The sequence below is a fragment of the Gobio gobio genome (genome assembly GCF_949357685.1).
Source record: "Gobio gobio genome assembly, chromosome: 1".
Classification (NCBI taxonomy): Eukaryota; Metazoa; Chordata; class Actinopteri; order Cypriniformes; family Gobionidae; genus Gobio; species Gobio gobio.
In genome coordinates, this window is record NC_137097.1 from 17,037,480 (window position 1) to 17,058,825 (window position 21,346).

The 21,346-nt window shown below is 39.7% G+C and overlaps 1 protein-coding gene across 1 annotated transcript in view; it reads left to right on the plus strand.

The window, feature by feature from the left end:
• The first annotated feature begins 589 nt into the window (after positions 1 to 589).
• LOC307131244 (uncharacterized protein) overlaps positions 590 to 21,346 on the plus strand; it is a 29,074-nt gene continuing 8,317 nt past the window's right edge. The window contains exons 1-3 of the mRNA XM_079824800.1: positions 590 to 657; positions 7,778 to 8,213; positions 14,637 to 16,036. Of these exons, the coding sequence (XP_079680926.1) occupies positions 7,829 to 8,213; positions 14,637 to 16,036 (1,785 nt within the window). The 5' untranslated portion in view covers positions 590 to 657; positions 7,778 to 7,828. The remainder of the gene's footprint in view (positions 658 to 7,777; positions 8,214 to 14,636; positions 16,037 to 21,346) is intronic.

Sequence of the window (21,346 nt, forward strand, 5' to 3'; positions counted from 1 at the left end):
TCCATAGACAACTTTAATGAACAGTTTAATTTCCCAGAATGGTAGTAAAAATGTCATTAAAATAGTCCATGTGACTCGAGTGGTTCAACCTTCATGTTATGAAGCGATGAGAATACTTCTCATGCACAAACAAATAAACAAAAATAATGACTTTATTCAACAATGTCTTCTCTTTCCTGTCACTCAAAAATTGAGATTTTATATTATATTTATTATATAATAATATATTTATCATTGAGAATATCTAGATGTAGATCTATATATTTAGATGTAGAATCTTATAGTCTACATCTTAAAATCATCAATCATAATTAGGTTATTTTCAGGTATTTTTAAACTCAAATGAACTTTATATGTACTTATATATTATACAAATAATTTATTCCCCTAAACAAAACAGTTTTAACTTTTAGACAAAGTCTCTCAGTCTTTAGTTTCCTAATATTTTCAGCACATCATTGAACAACATGTATTTAAATATGTATGTCACCAATACATTCAACTCTGAATTTCTGCCATCTCTTGTACTATTTGTATTTGTGCACTTCTGTGATTGTAGACTGGAGTGTGTGAACGGGACTTTTATTTTGGTGTGGTGATGTGACGTCATAAGGCTGCGCCGCGCTCCTGCATGTGTTGCGATTCTGCTGGAGAAAGGTTTGTGTTTAAAGTGTTTAAAGTGTTTAAAACTATAGAAACCATCTTCAAAGTTTTACAAGCAACGCAGATTGAATTACTTATTATTAAATGTAACATTGCATTGCTTTATCTAACATTTATCAGCGTTGTGTGAGTAAAGTAACAGAATAAACTCACGAGTAGAAACTGAGCACGTGTATGAAACTCTCTAGTGTTCATTATTAGTGTGTAGTGCTAGTGTTGAGTGTTACTGAGACTGAATTAGAGCTGATAGAGACTCAGTTCATCATATAAACATGAGTTCAGTCTCTGGAGAGTAGAGATGATGAGAGAAACTGAGCTTTATCACACTCTAGTGTTCATTATTAGTGTGTAGTGCTAGTGTTGAGTGTGACTGAGACTGAACTAGAGCTGATAGAGACTCAGTTCATCATATAAACATGAGTTCAGTCTCTGGAGAGTAGAGATGATGAGAGAAACTGAGCTTTATCACACTCTCTAGTGTTCATTATTAGTGTGTAGTGCTAGTGTTGAGTGTGACTGAGACTGAACTAGAGCTGATAGAGACTCAGTTCATCATATAAACATGAGTTCAGTCTCTGGAGAGTAGAGATGATGGAGAAACTGAGCTTTATCACACTCTCTAGTGTTCATTATTAGTGTGTAGTGCTAGTGTTGAGTGTGACTGAGACTGAACTAGAGCTGATAGAGACTCAGTTCATCATATAAACATGAGTTCAGTCTCTGGAGAGTAGAGATGATGAGAGAAACTGAGCTTTATCACACTCTCTAGTGTTCATTATTAGTGTGTAGTGCTAGTGTTGAGTGTTACTGAGACTGAACTAGAGCTGATAGAGACTCAGTTCATCATATAAACATGAGTTCAGTCTCTGGAGAGTAGAGATGATGGAGAAACTGAGCTTTATCACACTCTCTAGTGTTCATTATTAGTGTGTAGTGCTAGTGTTGAGTGTTACTGAGACTGAACTAGAGCTGATAGAGACTCAGTTCATCATATAAACATGAGTTCAGTCTCTGGAGAGTAGAGATGATGAGAGAAACTGAGCTTTATCACACTCTCTAGTGTTCATTATTAGTGTGTAGTGCTAGTGTTGAGTGTTACTGAGACTGAACTAGAGCTGATAGAGACTCAGTTCATCATATAAACATGAGTTCAGTCTCTGGAGAGTAGAGATGATGGAGAAACTGAGCTTTATCACACTCTCTAGTGTTCATTATTAGTGTGTAGTGCTAGTGTTGAGTGTGACTGAGACTGAACTAGAGCTGATAGAGACTCAGTTCATCATATAAACATGAGTTCAGTCTCTGGAGAGTAGAGATGATGGAGAAACTGAGCTTTATCACACTCTCTAGTGTTCATTATTAGTGTGTAGTGCTAGTGTTGAGTGTTACTGAGACTGAACTAGAGCTGATAGAGACTCAGTTCATCATATAAACACGAGTTCAGTCTCTGGAGAGTAGAGATGATGAGAGAAACTGAGCTTTATCACACTCTCTAGTGTTCATTATTAGTGTGTAGTGCTAGTGTTGAGTGTTACTGAGACTGAACTAGAGCTGATAGAGACTCAGTTCATCATATAAACATGAGTTCAGTCTCTGGAGAGTAGAGATGATGGAGAAACTGAGCTTTATCACACTCTCTAGTGTTCATTATTAGTGTGTAGTGCTAGTGTTTAGTGTTACTGAGACTGAACTAGAGCTGATAGAGACTCAGTTCATCATATAAACATGAGTTCAGTCTCTGGAGAGTAGAGATGATGGAGAAACTGAGCTTTATCACACTCTCTAGTGTTCATTATTAGTGTGTAGTGCTAGTGTTTAGTGTTACTGAGACTGAACTAGAGCTGATAGAGACTCAGTTCATCATATAAACATGAGTTCAGTCTCTGGAGAGTAGAGATGATGGAGAAACTGAGCTTTATCACACTCTCTAGTGTTCATTATTAGTGTGTAGTGCTAGTGTTGAGTGTGACAGAGACTGAACTAGAGCTGATAGAGACTCAGTTCATCATATAAACATGAGTTCAGTCTCTGGAGAGTAGAGATGATGAGAGAAACTGAGCTTTATCACACTCTCTAGTGTTCATTATTAGTGTGTAGTGCTAGTGTTGAGTGTGACTGAGACTGAACTAGAGCTGATAGAGACTCAGTTCATCATATAAACATGAGTTCAGTCTCTGGAGAGTAGAGATGATGGAGAAACTGAGCTTTATCACACTCTCTAGTGTTCATTATTAGTGTGTAGTGCTAGTGTTGAGTGTGACTGAGACTGAACTAGAGCTGATAGAGACTCAGTTCATCATATAAACATGAGTTCAGTCTCTGGAGAGTAGAGATGATGAGAGAAACTGAGCTTTATCACACTCTCTAGTGTTCATTATTAGTGTGTAGTGCTAGTGTTGAGTGTTACTGAGACTGAACTAGAGCTGATAGAGACTCAGTTCATCATATAAACATGAGTTCAGTCTCTGGAGAGTAGAGATGATGGAGAAACTGAGCTTTATCACACTCTCTAGTGTTCATTATTAGTGTGTAGTGCTAGTGTTGAGTGTGACTGAGACTGAACTAGAGCTGATAGAGACTCAGTTCATCATATAAACATGAGTTCAGTCTCTGGAGAGTAGAGATGATGGAGAAACTGAGCTTTATCACACTCTCTAGTGTTCATTATTAGTGTGTAGTGCTAGTGTTGAGTGTTACTGAGACTGAACTAGAGCTGATAGAGACTCAGTTCATCATATAAACATGAGTTCAGTCTCTGGAGAGTAGAGATGATGAGATAAACTGAGCTTTATCACACTCTCTAGTGTTCATTATTAGTGTGTAGTGCTAGTGTTGAGTGTTACTGAGACTGAACTAGAGCTGATAGAGACTCAGTTCATCATATAAACATGAGTTCAGTCTCTGGAGAGTAGAGATGAGAGAAACTGAGCTTTATCACACTCTCTAGTGTTCATTATTAGTGTGTAGTGCTAGTGTTGAGTGTTACTGAGACTGAACTAGAGCTGATAGAGACTCAGTTCATCATATAAACATGAGTTCAGTCTCTGGAGAGTAGAGATGATGAGAGAAACTGAGCTTTATCACACTCTCTAGTGTTCATTATTAGTGTGTAGTGTTGAGTGTGACTGAGACTGAACTAGAGCTGATAGAGACTCAGTTCATCATATAAACATGAGTTCAGTCTCTGGAGAGTAGAGATGATGAGAGAAACTGAGCTTTATCACACTCTAGTGTTCATTATTAGTGTGTAGTGCTAGTGTTGAGTGTTACTGAGACTGAACTAGAGCTGATAGAGACTCAGTTCATCATATAAACATGAGTTCAGTCTCTGGAGAGTAGAGATGATGGAGAAACTGAGCTTTATCACACTCTAGTGTTCATTATTAGTGTGTAGTGCTAGTGTTGAGTGTTACTGAGACTGAACTAGAGCTGATAGAGACTCAGTTCATCATATAAACATGAGTTCAGTCTCTGGAGAGTAGAGATGATGAGAGAAACTGAGCTTTATCACACTCTCTAGTGTTCATTATTAGTGTGTAGTGCTAGTGTTGAGTGTTACTGAGACTGAATTAGAGCTGATAGAGACTCAGTTCATCATATAAACATGAGTTCAGTCTCTGGAGAGTAGAGATGATGAGATAAACTGAGCTTTATCACACTCTCTAGTGTTCATTATTAGTGTGTAGTGCTAGTGTTGAGTGTTACTGAGACTGAACTAGAGCTGATAGAGACTCAGTTCATCATATAAACATGAGTTCAGTCTCTGGAGAGTAGAGATGAGAGAAACTGAGCTTTATCACACTCTCTAGTGTTCATTATTAGTGTGTAGTGCTAGTGTTGAGTGTTACTGAGACTGAACTAGAGCTGATAGAGACTCAGTTCATCATATAAACATGAGTTCAGTCTCTGGAGAGTAGAGATGATGAGAGAAACTGAGCTTTATCACACTCTCTAGTGTTCATTATTAGTGTGTAGTGTTGAGTGTGACTGAGACTGAACTAGAGCTGATAGAGACTCAGTTCATCATATAAACATGAGTTCAGTCTCTGGAGAGTAGAGATGATGAGAGAAACTGAGCTTTATCACACTCTAGTGTTCATTATTAGTGTGTAGTGCTAGTGTTGAGTGTTACTGAGACTGAACTAGAGCTGATAGAGACTCAGTTCATCATATAAACATGAGTTCAGTCTCTGGAGAGTAGAGATGATGGAGAAACTGAGCTTTATCACACTCTAGTGTTCATTATTAGTGTGTAGTGCTAGTGTTGAGTGTTACTGAGACTGAACTAGAGCTGATAGAGACTCAGTTCATCATATAAACATGAGTTCAGTCTCTGGAGAGTAGAGATGATGAGAGAAACTGAGCTTTATCACACTCTCTAGTGTTCATTATTAGTGTGTAGTGCTAGTGTTGAGTGTTACTGAGACTGAATTAGAGCTGATAGAGACTCAGTTCATCATATAAACATGAGTTCAGTCTCTGGAGAGTAGAGATGATGGAGAAACTGAGCTTTATCACACTCTCTAGTGTTCATTATTAGTGTGTAGTGCTAGTGTTGAGTGTGACTGAGACTGAACTAGAGCTGATAGAGACTCAGTTCATCATATAAACATGAGTTCAGTCTCTGGAGAGTAGAGATGATGGAGAAACTGAGCTTTATCACACTCTCTAGTGTTCATTATTAGTGTGTAGTGCTAGTGTTGAGTGTGACTGAGACTGAACTAGAGCTGATAGAGACTCAGTTCATCATATAAACATGAGTTCAGTCTCTGGAGAGTAGAGATGATGGAGAAACTGAGCTTTATCACACTCTCTAGTGTTCATTATTAGTGTGTAGTGCTAGTGTTGAGTGTTACTGAGACTGAACTAGAGCTGATAGAGACTCAGTTCATCATATAAACATGAGTTCAGTCTCTGGAGAGTAGAGATGATGAGAGAAACTGAGCTTTATCACACTCTCTAGTGTTCATTATTAGTGTGTAGTGCTAGTGTTGAGTGTGACTGAGACTGAACTAGAGCTGATAGAGACTCAGTTCATCATATAAACATGAGTTCAGTCTCTGGAGAGTAGAGATGATGGAGAAACTGAGCTTTATCACACTCTCTAGTGTTCATTATTAGTGTGTAGTGCTAGTGTTGAGTGTTACTGAGACTGAACTAGAGCTGATAGAGACTCAGTTCATCATATAAACATGAGTTCAGTCTCTGGAGAGTAGAGATGATGAGAGAAACTGAGCTTTATCACACTCTCTAGTGTTCATTATTAGTGTGTAGTGCTAGTGTTGAGTGTTACTGAGACTGAACTAGAGCTGATAGAGACTCAGTTCATCATATAAACATGAGTTCAGTCTCTGGAGAGTAGAGATGATGGAGAAACTGAGCTTTATCACACTCTAGTGTTCATTATTAGTGTGTAGTGCTAGTGTTGAGTGTTACTGAGACTGAACTAGAGCTGATAGAGACTCAGTTCATCATATAAACATGAGTTCAGTCTCTGGAGAGTAGAGATGATGAGAGAAACTGAGCTTTATCACACTCTCTAGTGTTCATTATTAGTGTGTAGTGCTAGTGTTGAGTGTTACTGAGACTGAACTAGAGCTGATAGAGACTCAGTTCATCATATAAACATGAGTTCAGTCTCTGGAGAGTAGAGATGATGAGAGAAACTGAGCTTTATCACTCTCTAGTGTTCATTATTAGTGTGTAGTGCTAGTGTTGAGTGTTACTGAGACTGAACTAGAGCTGATAGAGACTCAGTTCATCATATAAACATGAGTTCAGTCTCTGGAGAGTAGAGATGATGAGAGAAACTGAGCTTTATCACACTCTCTAGTGTTCATTATTAGTGTGTAGTGCTAGTGTTGAGTGTTACTGAGACTGAACTAGAGCTGATAGAGACTCAGTTCATCATATAAACATGAGTTCAGTCTCTGGAGAGTAGAGATGATGGAGAAACTGAGCTTTATCACACTCTAGTGTTCATTATTAGTGTGTAGTGCTAGTGTTGAGTGTTACTGAGACTGAACTAGAGCTGATAGAGACTCAGTTCATCATATAAACATGAGTTCAGTCTCTGGAGAGTAGAGATGATGGAGAAACTGAGCTTTATCACACTCTCTAGTGTTCATTATTAGTGTGTAGTGCTAGTGTTGAGTGTTACTGAGACTGAACTAGAGCTGATAGAGACTCAGTTCATCATATAAACATGAGTTCAGTCTCTGGAGAGTAGAGATGATGGAGAAACTGAGCTTTATCACACTCTCTAGTGTTCATTATTAGTGTGTAGTGCTAGTGTTGAGTGTGACTGAGACTGAACTAGAGCTGATAGAGACTCAGTTCATCATATAAACATGAGTTCAGTCTCTGGAGAGTAGAGATGATGGAGAAACTGAGCTTTATCACACTCTCTAGTGTTCATTATTAGTGTGTAGTGCTAGTGTTGAGTGTTACTGAGACTGAACTAGAGCTGATAGAGACTCAGTTCATCATATAAACATGAGTTCAGTCTCTGGAGAGTAGAGATGATGGAGAAACTGAGCTTTATCACACTCTCTAGTGTTCATTATTAGTGTGTAGTGCTAGTGTTTAGTGTTACTGAGACTGAACTAGAGCTGATAGAGACTCAGTTCATCATATAAACATGAGTTCAGTCTCTGGAGAGTAGAGATGATGGAGAAACTGAGCTTTATCACACTCTCTAGTGTTTATTATTAGTGTGTAGTGCTAGTGTTGAGTGTTACTGAGACTGAACTAGAGCTGATAGAGACTCAGTTCATCATATAAACATGAGTTCAGTCTCTGGAGAGTAGAGATGATGGAGAAACTGAGCTTTATCACACTCTCTAGTGTTCATTATTAGTGTGTAGTGCTAGTGTTGAGTGTTACTGAGACTGAACTAGAGCTGATAGAGACTCAGTTCATCATATAAACATGAGTTCAGTTTCTGACGAGTAGAGATGAGAGAAATTAAATAAATATATAGTGTTTGTGTAATTTGTTTTCTTTTATTAGTTTGTAGTGCTAGTTTTGAGTGTTACTGAGACTTTTGATACTGAAATAGAGCTGATTGAGACACTCAGAGATTTAATGTGGATTTATTTTTCGTCTTAAACAGGACAAACACACAGAAAAACTCCTGGAGAAGCGACTGAGATCATTAATAAAGATGGTGTTTATTAAAGAGGAGAGTGAAGACCTGAGGATTGAAAATGTATTCAGTTTGAAACATGAAGAAACTGAGGAACAAAGAAAGAAAGAGGAGAGTGAAGACTTGAGGATTGAAAATGTATTCAGTTTGAAACATGAAGAAACTGAGGAACACACAGAGAAAGAGGAGAGAGAAGACATGAAGATTGAAGAAACATTGAGAGTGAAACATGAAGAAACTGAGGAACAAACAGAGAAAGAGGAGAGAGAAGACATGAAGATTGAAGAAACATTGAGAGTGAAACATGAAAAAACTGAGGAACACACAGAGAAAGAGGAGAGAGAAGACATGAAGATTGAAGAAACATTGAGAGTGAAACATGAAAAAACTGAAGAACACACAGGTTGGTTTCATTCTCAAAGCTGAACTCACTCATTTGATATTTTCAAGTCTACACGCTCACAGATCCTCTCATTATAACAAGCAAAGCTTATACTCAATGTAAATAATTTTTTGTGCTGTTAGATTCATTGGTTTATAGAGGGATTTTCTGTCGATCACTATAACGGCTGCACTGCTTGCTTTCTGTAGTCTAAACTATGTTTCTTAAGAGGACCAACGTCCACATATACCGCAAAGTTTCAGGAATGACGAGCGCTTTTAATTGACTGAATCCGCTATCCTGTTCCGCGAGTCGCTCCTGAAATGGCCTAGACCAGGTAAACCCAGCCCAAACTGCAGGCGATTTGATTTTGGCCTGTACCTCAGGCTGGAAACTTGTACATATTTCTATCCTGCTTCTGTTACAAATTTGCGGGGACCAATCAGAAACCGGCTTATTCACCTGGCGCGCTATTGGCGGGTTTAACACAATGACGGATAGTTCGGTGCACGCGTGTAACCGAGTGCAATCTTTAACAGTTCACAGTCGTCTTGTTTCAAGCGCCGAACACACTTCAATCTGAGTTCCCACACTCGCCCCCAGGGTATTTGTAACTTGCGTTTGCAAAATCTTTGCACTCACATCTAGAGCTTAAAGGGATAGAAACTTCTGTCATCATTTACTCACCCTCAAGTTGTTCCAAACCTGAATGAGTTTCTTTGTTTTGCTGAACACAAAAGAAGATATTTTGAATAATGTTTGTAACCAAGCAGAGAAAGCAACCATTGACTACCATAGTATTTTTAGTCAATGGTTGCTCTCTCTGCTTGGTTACAAACATTATTCAAAATATCTCCTTTTGTGTTCAGCAGAAGAAAGAAACTCATACAGGTTTGAAACAACTTGAGGGTGAGTAAATGATGACAGAAGTTTCATTTTTTGGTGAACTATCCCTTTAACAAGTAAAACGTGACAGACATATTCTCTTCCATTTCTACTCTGTTAAAGAAAAGTTACTGTAATGTTAGCTTTTAGAGACATCAAAGGGGGAATTTCCTTAGGCCAGATTTTGCTCCTGATTAGATTAGATTAGATTCAACTTTATTGTCATTACACAAGTACAAGTACAAGGCAACAAAATGCAGTTTAGGTCTAACCAGAAGTGCAATAGCAGCAAGTGCAGGATATACAGTGGTTGCGTAAGTGCAGGACATGGATATGTACTGAGTATATATAAATATGTATAAATAGAGAGATGGTTATTACTATAAACAGAACTGAATTTACAGGTGAATATGTACAGTGAATATAATATACAGATGGCTATTACTATAAACAGAATTTACATGTGAATATGTACTAGGAATTTAATATACAGATGGCTATTACTTTAAACAGAATTTACAGGTGAATATGTACTATGAATATAATATACGGATGGCTATTACTATAAACAGAATTTACAGGTGAAGTTTATTATTAAGTTTACTATTTATATCATTAGTTCCATACACAGGCTTGCAGTCGGCGGTGAAGAGGGAGTAGAGAAATGGGCTTAGCACACAGCCCTGTGGTACACCAGTGTTGAGTGTAATGGACGTGGAGCAGGTGGATCCTGATCGAACATTCTGGGGTCTGTCTGTTAGGAAGTCCAAAATCCAGTTACACATTGAAGTGTTGATGCCCAGGTCTCCAAGTTTGGCTATTAACTTGGATGGGATGACAGTGTTGAATGCTGAGCTGAAGTCAACAAACAGCATGCGTGCATAAGTGTTCTTATTGTCCAGATGGGTGAGCACAGAGTGCAGTGCCATGGAAACGGCATCCTCTGTGCTCCTATTGCTGCGATAGGCAAACTGGTGTGAGTCCAATGTGGATGGTAGAGAGTCTTTTAGGTGTTCCAGGACCAGCCGCTCAAAGCACTTCATAACGATGGGTGTGAGTGCTACAGGGCGGTAGTCATTAGGGCACCTCGGGCTAGAGTGTTTTGGCACTGGCACAATGGAAGTGCGTTTAAAGCATGTTGGTACAGCTGCTTGGGCAAGAGACAGGTTGAAAATGTCTGTAAAAACTGAAAAAAAAAAAAAAGCTGCTCCGCACATGCCCTGAGAACACAACCAGGGATGTTGTCTGGTCCAGCAGCCTTGTGTGCGCTGATCCGGCTCAGTGCCTTGCAGACATCTGTGGAGGAGAGTGTGATTGGTGGGTGGTCAGCTGAGGGTTTGAGCTTGGTGGCAGTTTCTCTGTTGTCTCTTTCAAAACGAGCATAGAAGTAATTTAGCTCGTTCAGGAAGTTGACATCAGTGGCTGCGGGGGTGGACTGGGTGGGTTTGTAGTCGCTGATGGCCTGGATGCCCTGCCACATGCGTCGAGGGTCAGAGTTGGAAAAGTGTCCCTCTATCTTTAGCTTGTAGCAGTGCTTGGCCTTTTTGATGCCCCTCTTCAGGTTTGCTCTGGATGTACTGTAGGCTTGTGCATCTCCTGATCTGAAGGCAGTGTTGCGTGACTTCAGCAGGAGTCGCACTTCCCTGTTCATCCAAGGCTTCTGATAAATGTACCCTATACAATAGCCTACTCATCAAACATTCAGTGTGTGATTGTGTAAAGGTGTTCACGAGATGCCAACCTTTCGCAAACTTGCTTTCAACGGCGAGCACTCGTTCTCATGGAGACGGCGGTGTGCACGGAGGGGAGGGGCTGTGTGTGTGTGTGTGTTGTGTGTGTGGCGCGCAGGGGCGTAAATCGCAGAGTGGATGGGGGGGACAGGACCCCCCCTATATGAGGGCTGTCCCCCCCTAAAAACCATGCTGAGTATTGTAAATAATATAACAATATATATTTAAAATAAATGTGTAAGTAGTAAAACAATACAAACGCAAACGGGACAAAAAAATGCGTTTTAAGTTTAGAAACATTTTGAGTCCCCCCTTGCCTCACAGTGGTTTGATCCACCGCACACCTCAACTAACGTAGTAGAACGTAGAAAAACTACCACACAAGTTTGGGGAGAGAACAAGGCTCTTCAGACAGCATTTGTGAAACACCAGTAAGTCGCGGTCAAGGCTATTTTCACTTTAAACGTCAGATGAAGTGATTCTTTTCTTTTTAATACAGATTAGGCAAAACACTGTTAACATCACTTGCCCACCGCCGCACCCCCTACGCTCCGCTGTATAGTAATAAAATCATTGAGTTCAGTTAGAGAACTGACAAAACAATTAAAAACTGAACGGGTCTGCTCAATACAGCACGAGCCGAACGAGCAAACAGCTGACAGACAAGATTATCGAAGATTTGGTTTCAAAGTGTAAAAGCGCCTATTTAAGGGAGTGTGTCATTGTACTGTTTTGTTGTTGTGTTTTTCATTACGAATAATAGGCTAATGAACCCAAAATTCAAGCAACCCGCCCCCAAATTCTAAAAATTGGCTAATTCTAAACCGAAAGTTCAGTCAGATCTGTGTAGGGTTTTGCTCAATATGATGATAAGGGGCAGATCAGAGGGCTTGCTGCAGTTAAATATCTAAATATCTGAATATCATATTATAAAATACTATGTAGAGGACGCAAGATAATTTAATAATTATAATATGACTGCGTGTTGAACCTTAATCGTATTTAAACTACTATTGCGTTGTTGTTGGTCAGATAAAATAACATAGAAAAGAAAAACGGACATTAGATAATTTTTCAGTGCACCAAAACGCCAAATAAGTACAAAATGTTGTTTTTTTTTTTTTTTGTGGTACACACATCCTTACAAGTACGATTTTGGCTGTATTATTTGTATTTGTGTTATATTTAGTGAAAGAGTTGATTTCTCTAGTGAATAAAATTATGCTCTATATTAGCCGTTATATTCATTATATTCTACTTAACCTGTTAGTGATGTCTTGATTATTTCATGCATGTTAAATAAACCTGTCGTGAAAATGACAGACACTGTGTATAAAATTATATTTCAACAATGAATTGGAGAAAAAACTATTTTATAATTGGAGTTAAGGGTCCTGCACACGGTGCGATTTTTCTAAATCCTTTGCGAATGTTGCTTGTCAGACTGTATGAACATGATCCCTGATGTAATGTCACACTGTAGGATCTCAGTTGTCATTATGTCAGACTGTACGACAGTCAGACGTGAAAAACGGACGCAAGCAAGAGACTCGTACGGACTGAGTTTTACGTCATCAATCCGTGATACGTTCGGTAACGGTGAGCCGCATTCACATACACAACGGTAGCGTTCAGCAAACAACAAAAACAAGCAGTGGCATTTTTCATTCACCTGACTCTTTTCGACATGTTCCCTGTTGTGATTTGATGTTGTAGCACGAAATGCGTCATTGGGTTCTGCGCTCCTACTGATTCTTGATTTGACGATCGTCCTAGGAGAAGTCACACTGCAGGATTGCGCCTAAAATCTTCTGACACTGCCAGAATTTTGTCCGAGGTAAAATTTGATCGCAACGGTCATTAATTGGTTGTCGGTGCACATGTCAAACTAAAGATCAAAGACTTCAGATTTTAGCCTAGCATCAGAGAAATCTTTTATGATTTCAAAATTTGTCTCAGACGGCCAAATCGTGGCCAAAATTGCACAGTGTGCACCCGGCTTTAGAGGGTGTGCAGCTGAAGCTTGACCTAACAGAATTAAAGGGGTGGTAAAACACATTCTTTCGAAGGCTTGATTGTGTTTGTGGGGTGCACTGTAACGTGTTCATGCTTCGTTTAAAAAAAAATTCATTATTTTTCATATATTTTACTTTTATTCTACACTACTCTGTCCCTCTTTGTAAAAACGGTCTGATGGTTTCCGGGTTGTATGAAGCCAGTCCCTCAAAATACGCAATGGGCTCAGATTGGTTAGCTGTGTTGTGATTCGCTAACCGCCTAGTGCACGTTTGTCGGAAACATCACGCCCTTTACCTTTACCGGTAGACTGTGCTTTGGGTAGTATTAGAAACAATGGCATCAATAAAACCATACCAATTTGAGCCAGAATCGGACCCAGACAATTTTAGTGAAGATGATCGAGCAGAACCTGTTCAGTCCTCAAGAGTAAAGACTGCGGATCTATAGTGATCGCTCCTGAATGGCACTGTTACTTTTGTATTTATAGAACGATTATAGCCAAATATCTGTCGCAAGAACTATTAACCCAAAATGAACACTAAACATTGGCTTTACTAGTAGCCAAATCAAACACAGAACCATGTTTAGCATGCCTGTAGATAAACAATACATAAAAGCTCTAATCAAAGAATAATTTACACTAATGCCAAGTTCGCTGTTGAGATTTAAAAAAAAGTTTGTAACGTTAGGTGTTTGTCGGATAACGTTAAGTATGAATGAGCATTTAACAAACTGGTTTGCAGAGCCAAACAGCGTTATCATCTGTTTACTTCCTTGCCACAACGTACAATTAACAATACAGACTATTACAGGAAAACACATCAACGAAAAATAAATCATACTTACAGGTTGTGGCCCGTAAACAGCTTCTGTTTTTGAATCCATCCTTCAGGACAAGCCGCTGTGCGAATCCTGCATTGAACTCGCGAAGATTGTGGAAGCTTTCCTCCGTGAATTGTGCAGCGGGTGCCCTGGCAGTGTTTGTCTCGTGCAGCTGAACCGCGGCTCGTGTATTGCAAATACAGACGAATATTGTCCATTATGTCACATTTTCCGGTCTTCTCATCCGACCCCTGTTCCCCTCTGTCTCATACACACACGCATATAAAATGTTGTATATTAAACGCACTGCAACGCACTCCCGTCCCTAGGAAGGCTGAACAGAGTGGACCTGCAATCCGGATGAAAATAACAGCGTTTCGTCGGCATTGCGCCAACAACACTCCAGCCTACTAACCACAACAACGCTTCCCCCCGGCGATACAAAATGGCCTCGCCCCCACTTATTTAATATTCTCGGAGGAGGGGTTTATGTAAATATTGGGGCTGGTGATGTCAGAGACCCTGGAGGAATGTCTAGTAGTCCCTACTGGCCGTTTGCTGTAGTCCTTAGAAATTGATTTCTTTAAAAGCAAATATCTCCCTTTGCTTTAAACTTTGAACATTGTAACTTTGCAGATGTTGTTTATGCTCAAACAGCAACATTACACATTAGCTAAAGTTAGAAAAGTCAAATCGTGCTTTACCACCCCTTTAAATAGCAAATCGAATCATAATATCTGTCAGAAAAATCGCAATTAGATATTTTCCCCAAATCGCAAATCCCTATATTCCAAACCACTTCAATAACAACTGTGGCAGTGTCCTGAACACATAGAATCCAAACATGATGAAAAGTGAGTTTGTAAATTTTCCTAAAGAACTGTAGCTTACTGGGTATAGGATGTAACATACATGTTTCTGGTTTAATGTCTTTGTCTGTTGTTTTGTGCCATTTAACTGGGGTTAACTTGTTTTTTGTCTCTTTTAGATCTGATGGCACTAAAAGTGGAGAGCCAAGAACTAAATAAAATGGAAGAGAAAGATCCGTATGGGCAACATCATGATTTCATAGCTGGAGAAAAATCTTTTAGTTGCTCACAGACTGAAAAGATTTCCTCACAAAAAAAGTCTGGAAAGAGTTTAATTGAAAAACAGCACCTTAAAGTCCACAGGAAAATGAACACTGGGGAGAAGCCTTACACCTGCCAACAGTGTGGAAAGAGTTTCAGACGTAAAGGAAACCTTGAGGAACACATTAAAATTCACACTGGAGAGAAGCCTCACACCTGCCAACAGTGTGGAAAGAGTTTCACTCAAAAAGTAACCCTTAAGGAACACATTAAAATTCACACTGGAGAGAAGCCTCACACCTGCCAGCAGTGTGGAAAGAGTTTCACTCGAAAAGGGCATCTTAAAGGCCACATGAGAATTCACACTGGAGAGAAGCCTTACACCTGCACTCAGTGTGGAAAGAGTTTCAGATGTAAAGGAAACCTTGAGGAACACATTAAAATTCACACTGGAGAGAAGCCTCACACCTGCCAGCAGTGTGGAAAGAGTTTCACTCGAAAAGGGCGTCTTAAAGGCCACATGAGACTTCACACTGGAGAGAAGCCTTACACCTGCCAACAGTGTGGAAAGAGTTTCACTGATAAAGGAACCCTTGGGAAACACATGAGAATTCACACTGGAGAGAAGCCTCACACCTGCCAAAAGTGTGGAAAGAGTTTCACTCAAAAAGAGTCTCTTAAAGTCCACATGAGAATTCACACTGGAGAGAAGCCTTATACCTGCCAACAGTGTGGAAAGAGCTTTATTCAAAAAGGGCTTCTTAAAGGCCACATGAGACTTCACACAGGAGAGAATGCTTACCCCTGCCAACAGTGTGGAAAGAGTTTCACTCATAAAGCAAACCTTGGGAAACACATGAGAATTCACACTGGAGAGAAGCATTACACCTGCCAACAGTGTGGAAAGAGCTTCACTCATAAAGCAAACCTTGGGAAACACATGAGAATTCACACTGGAGAGAAGCCTTACACCTGCCAACAGTGTGGAAAGAGTTTCACTCATAAAGAGTCTCTTAAAGTCCACATGAGAATTCACACTGGAGAGAAGCCTTACACCTGCCAACAGTGTGGAAAGAGCTTCACTCATAAAGAGTCTCTTAAATTCCACATGAGAATTCACACTGGAGAGAAGCCTTACACCTGCCAACAGTGTGGAAAGAGTTTCACTCGTAAAGGAACCCTTGAGGAACACATTAGAATTCACACTGGAGAGAAGCCTCACGCCTGCCAACAGTGTGGAAAGAGCTTCACTCGAAAAGGGCTTCTTAAAGGCCACATGAGAATTCACACAGGAGAGAAGGCTTACACCTGCCAAGAGGTAATGACCCCTTCCTCTCCCAACTTGACTGGCCTGCACAGAGTCCTGACCTCAACCCGATAGAACACCTTTGGGATTAATTAGAGCAGAGACTGAGAGCCAGGCCTTCTCTTCCAACATCAGTGCCTGACCTCACAAATGTGCTTCTAGAAGAATGATAAAATAAAATAAAATCCCATAAACACACTCCTAAACCTTGTGGAAAGCCTTCCCAGAAGAGTTGAAGCTGTTATATCCGCAAAAGGCTGGCCAGGGTTAGTTCACCCAAAAATTAAATGTCATTTATTCTCACCCTCATGCCGTTCCACACCCGTAAGACCTCCGTTCATCTTAGGAACACAAATGAAGATATTTTTGTTGAAATCTGAAGGCTCAGTGAGGCCTCCATAGGGAGCACAGAAATGTACACTCTCAAGATCCATTAATGTACTAAACACAATTTAAATCAGTTCATGTGAGTACAGTGGTTCAATATTAATATCATAAAGCAACGATAATATATATATATATATATATATATATATATTTTTTTTTTAAGAATCTTAAACATAAATAGCCACACAAATGTGGTCCAGGAAAAGCGTACTTTGATTATCTTCACTGCATGCATATTTAAAGGTCCCGTTCTTCGTGATCCCATTGTTCAAACTTTAGTTAGTGTGTAATGTTGCTGTTAGAGCATAAATAATACCTGTAAAATTATAAAGCTCAAAGTTCAATGCCAAGCAAGATATTTTATTTAACAGAAGTTCCCTTTCAAAGCCTACAGCGAACGGCCGGCTTGGACTACATCCTGGTACTTCCTTCATTAATTACGTCAGTAGAACAGTAGAACAGACTAACCTCCGCCCACAAGAATACGCGAAAAAGGGGGCGTGGTCTTGTTGCTGTCCCACGTGGAGAAGAGGACGGTCACGTGGAGAAAAGGAACTGTAGCTTGAGTGTGTTTGTCGCCATGTCGTCGAGACGCTGTTATTTTCATCCCGGAGTCAAATCACCTTTGTTTGGCTTTCCCAGGGACGCTATAGAGATCATTCTCCCGTTAAGAGGCATGACCTTTCCGTACAACGTGCGCTAAGCTGCTGTCGAATCACAACACAGGAACCGCTGGCACAATCAGAACTCGTTACGTATTTCTGAAGGAGGGACTTCATAGAACAGGAACTCACCAGCCGTTTTTAGGACAGTGAAAACAGCGGTATACAGATAAGTAAATTGTGTGAAAAATACTGTTTTTTTACACGCGAAACATGAACACATGTTATATTGCACACTGTAAACACAATCAAAAAAACACGAAGAACGGGACCTTTAAAACAAAATGAAATATAACATTCAACCTATAAATATGTGGTTCAGGCAATATGTGAATATGTACTCTGATTGTCTTCACTGTAATAAAATGAAATATGACAAACACAACTCTCTTTTTGTTAAACGTCAGTTTTAATGATCAATAATGGCCATTATAAAAGTATAAGTAAAAGGTATAGGAAGCTCTCCAATAAGAAATAAAGCAAACCATTCAGTCAAAAGTATAAAGTCAGCACTTTAGTAGGCTATGGTGGTAAAGTTAAATATGCAAGGCATGTTTATTTATAAATCACATTTCATACACAATGGTAAATCAAAATGCTTTATAGAACTGGTCGATATAATCAAAAAATAATATCTGTATTTTGGTTTAAATGGCGATACACGGTATACATCCTGGTATTTTCTAAGTTTTCCTATTTGGATGCAAAAAATCAGTATACATTTTTTTTTTTTATAGATTTTTTTTACATCCTGCCCAGTGATGTCCTAAAAACAATGTTGATATTGAAAGCTATAAACCAATACAGTGAATGTAATGTAGGATATATTATGTGCAAATTGGAGGTTTACAATTAATAATTTTGTTTTTAAATTCACTAAACTAAAAATGAAAATAAAAACAAGCATATTAGCCTATATTTATATATAACCACATTTTAATGGTCGCTTTCATAAAAATATACTTACTTTTAGGTTTAGAATTCCACATATGGCACATTTATTGTCCAACAACAAATATTTTAGAAGTATACTTTAGTCAGAATTATTGCATTTCTATTCTTTTGCGCTCCGTCTGTTTGGCGCACATGCACGCAGTGGCGCTCGTTCACGGAATTTTAGCAGAGATTCACTTGCAGAAGGTGTGTCCTCTCCTGACATAAAATGGACATATTTGCATGACTTTCTAACATTTACTGATGGAGAATATACCTGTGAAATGTAAGTTATGCACTGAGGAAAGCACCACATTTCAAACGCATTAAACAGAACAAATAGGCTATTTATCTGTCTGTCAGCACAAGTATCTCTCAGAGCGTCTGACTGGGCAAGCTGCTTTAAACTATACGGGTCAACTATATCTAACTATATCCAGTTATTTTGAAGCCCTTAATATAAAGCATGTGTCTTGTTGAGGACAAATTGTATTATGCACTTTCCCTGCATCAGCTCATTCTGCGTACTCCGCTATTTTTCAGATGCGTTCGTATCAATCTACTGTATATCGATATAAACGGTATTGCCTCATTCCATATTGTCTCTTTAAAATGTATCAATATATATTGTTCAAACTCGATATACCGCTCAGCCCTAATGCTTTACATAGAAAAATTATTAAAATATTGATAATCACGACTTAATAAAAATACCATGTTTAAGAAAGCAAATAACAATAACCAAAGATAAAAACAAGTTTAAATAAAAATAAAAAAACGTTATAAAAAGATGATACATAGATAAGATGAAGTGCAATCAGTCGGACACAGTGTGTTAGGGGATAACAGTTTCGGACTCAAGACCAGTTATGAAAATTGAAGACCTGGGGCCTCATTTATGAACGAAAGAAGGCGTACGCCACTCTCTACGCAATAATTGGTATTTATAAAAAGCAAACTTGACGGGAAAATGTGCGGTCCTTCACGCAAGCTCTGACCCAGGCGTACACACAAAAACGGGTGAAATGAGAAATGGCGACACCGTCGGCAGATGAAGAAACACGTGAAAGTGTGTGAAACTGTAGACCGTTGTGTAAAAGAAATGGCAATACTGCGTCTCATAAATAACATGAAGACTTCACAAAGCAAGTATTACAATTAACAGCCTACACGAACCCCCGTTTGATCGATCTGCAGTGCAAAACAAACAAAAATGTGAAATATGTTTGCAATAATATTGACATGTTATGCAATTCATCCCCATAAATAATATGGTAAACAGAATGAAATATGTCAATGTGTCCATCTGGCGGAGCAGATATAGATGCAATTAGATAGACAGACAGATGGATAGATAGATAGATAGATAGATAGATAGATAGATAGATAGATAGATAGATGGATGGATGGATGGATGGATGGATGGATGGATGGATGGATGGATGGATGGATGGATGGATGGATAGATTTCCACGTAGATTATAACCGACATCTGTAGCTTGTCAGATGCAATTAAATGGATGGAAATAAAATGCCCTATCACAATGCGTAATGATGCACGATGGCTGATCTTGCGCTCTTAGAAGATGTGGCAAATGGAAGGATTCAGAGTGAACGCATCTTCACACGGCAAGAAGACTTGCTGGCAAACGAGGACACACTCTGGCAATGGAGCGCTAGACGCTTATTTGCCTCGACTTTGATGTCCGACCATTTCTTTTTTATTTTGGCCATGGTCCGAGGTTGTGAAGCTACAGCATTTACGGCATCTGCAACCTTTTGCCACTCAAGTGCCTTTTTGGCATTAGTAATGCCCACACAGTGCCCTCCAAAACAACATTTTTCTCCTCTGTTCCACCTTGCCAAGGTTGAGTGAAGTTACGTCTTTTTTTATTTCCTCTCTGTGTTTGCCATGATTTCGCAATCGATGAATATTAACTTGTGGGCGTTTCACGGACTATTTATGGGCAACTATGGGCGTGACATGAAGCCGCAAAAGCTGCTCTACATTTAAGATTGATTGTGGAACGTAGAATGTGTGTGCGCACGGTTTTATAAATCTGAATATTTCTGTACGTACGCACGTCCTATGTTTCATCCGTACGCCACTTCTGACGTAAATCCTACGCAAAGTTTTATAAATGAGGCCCCTGAACTCAGTGATTTGGAGGAGTGGCCCAATACTTTTTGGCAAATTTGAGAATTTGAATAATTCTAATAATGTGATGATCGGGTGCGGATACCTTAATCAGAGAAAATCATAGGTGTGGAAGATTTTAGCAGTGGATTCGGGTGACATTAGAGCTGATCCACACATCTAGCACAGTATACTCTACAATAAACAATAAATAATTTACACAATGTGAGTGTAGTTCTCACAGCTTTAACCAATATACACATACTTACAATATACATATACTTTAAACAATATACACTAAACATACATTAAACAGTATACATTAAGCTATAGTAATGATAATATACCATGTACATTATACATTATTATTCACAGTAGAGATCCAATGTACAATAGGTGCTATGTGATAAATGATAAATAAATGTGTATATAATGTGTGTGTATCTACAGTGGGTTGTGCTGAGTGATATTCTGTCCAGTGTGTGTTATGATCCTGATGGATCAAGAGTTCAGGAGTCTAATTGCTTGTGGGAAGAAGCTGTTCTGGAGTCGGCTGGTGCGTGTTCTGATGCTGCGGTACCGTCTGCCTGATGGCAGCAGTGAGAGCAGCCCATGGCTCGGGTGGCTAGAGTCTCTGATGATCCTCTGAGCTCTCTTCACACACCGCCTGGCGTAAATGTCCTGGAGGGAGGGAAGCTCACCTCCGATGATGCAGCTGGCCGTGCGCACTACCCTTTGCAGGGCTTTGCGGCTGCGGGCGGTACTGTTGCCGTACCAGGTGGTGATGCAGCCAGTCAGCAGGCTCTCTATGGTGCTGCTGTAGAAGCGTGTGAGGATGTGGCGGTTCATTCCAAACCTCCTCAGCCGTCGCAGGAAGAAAAGGCGCTGATGAGCCTTCTTCACAACGGCCTCGGTGTGGACGGACCATGAGAGTTCCTCTGTGATGTGGATACCGAGGAACTTGAAGCTGCTGACTCTCTCCACCGGTGCTCCATCGATGGTGATGGGGCGGTGTTCTCTCTCATTCCTCCTGAAGTCGACCACCAGCTCCTTGGTCTTGCTGACGTCGAGGGAGAGGTTGTGCTCCTGACACCACCGTGTCAGAGTGTGCACCTCCTCTCTGTAGGCCGTTTCATCATTGTCAGTGATGAGACCTACCACTGTCGTATCGTCAGCAAACTTGATGATGGTGTTGGAGCTGTG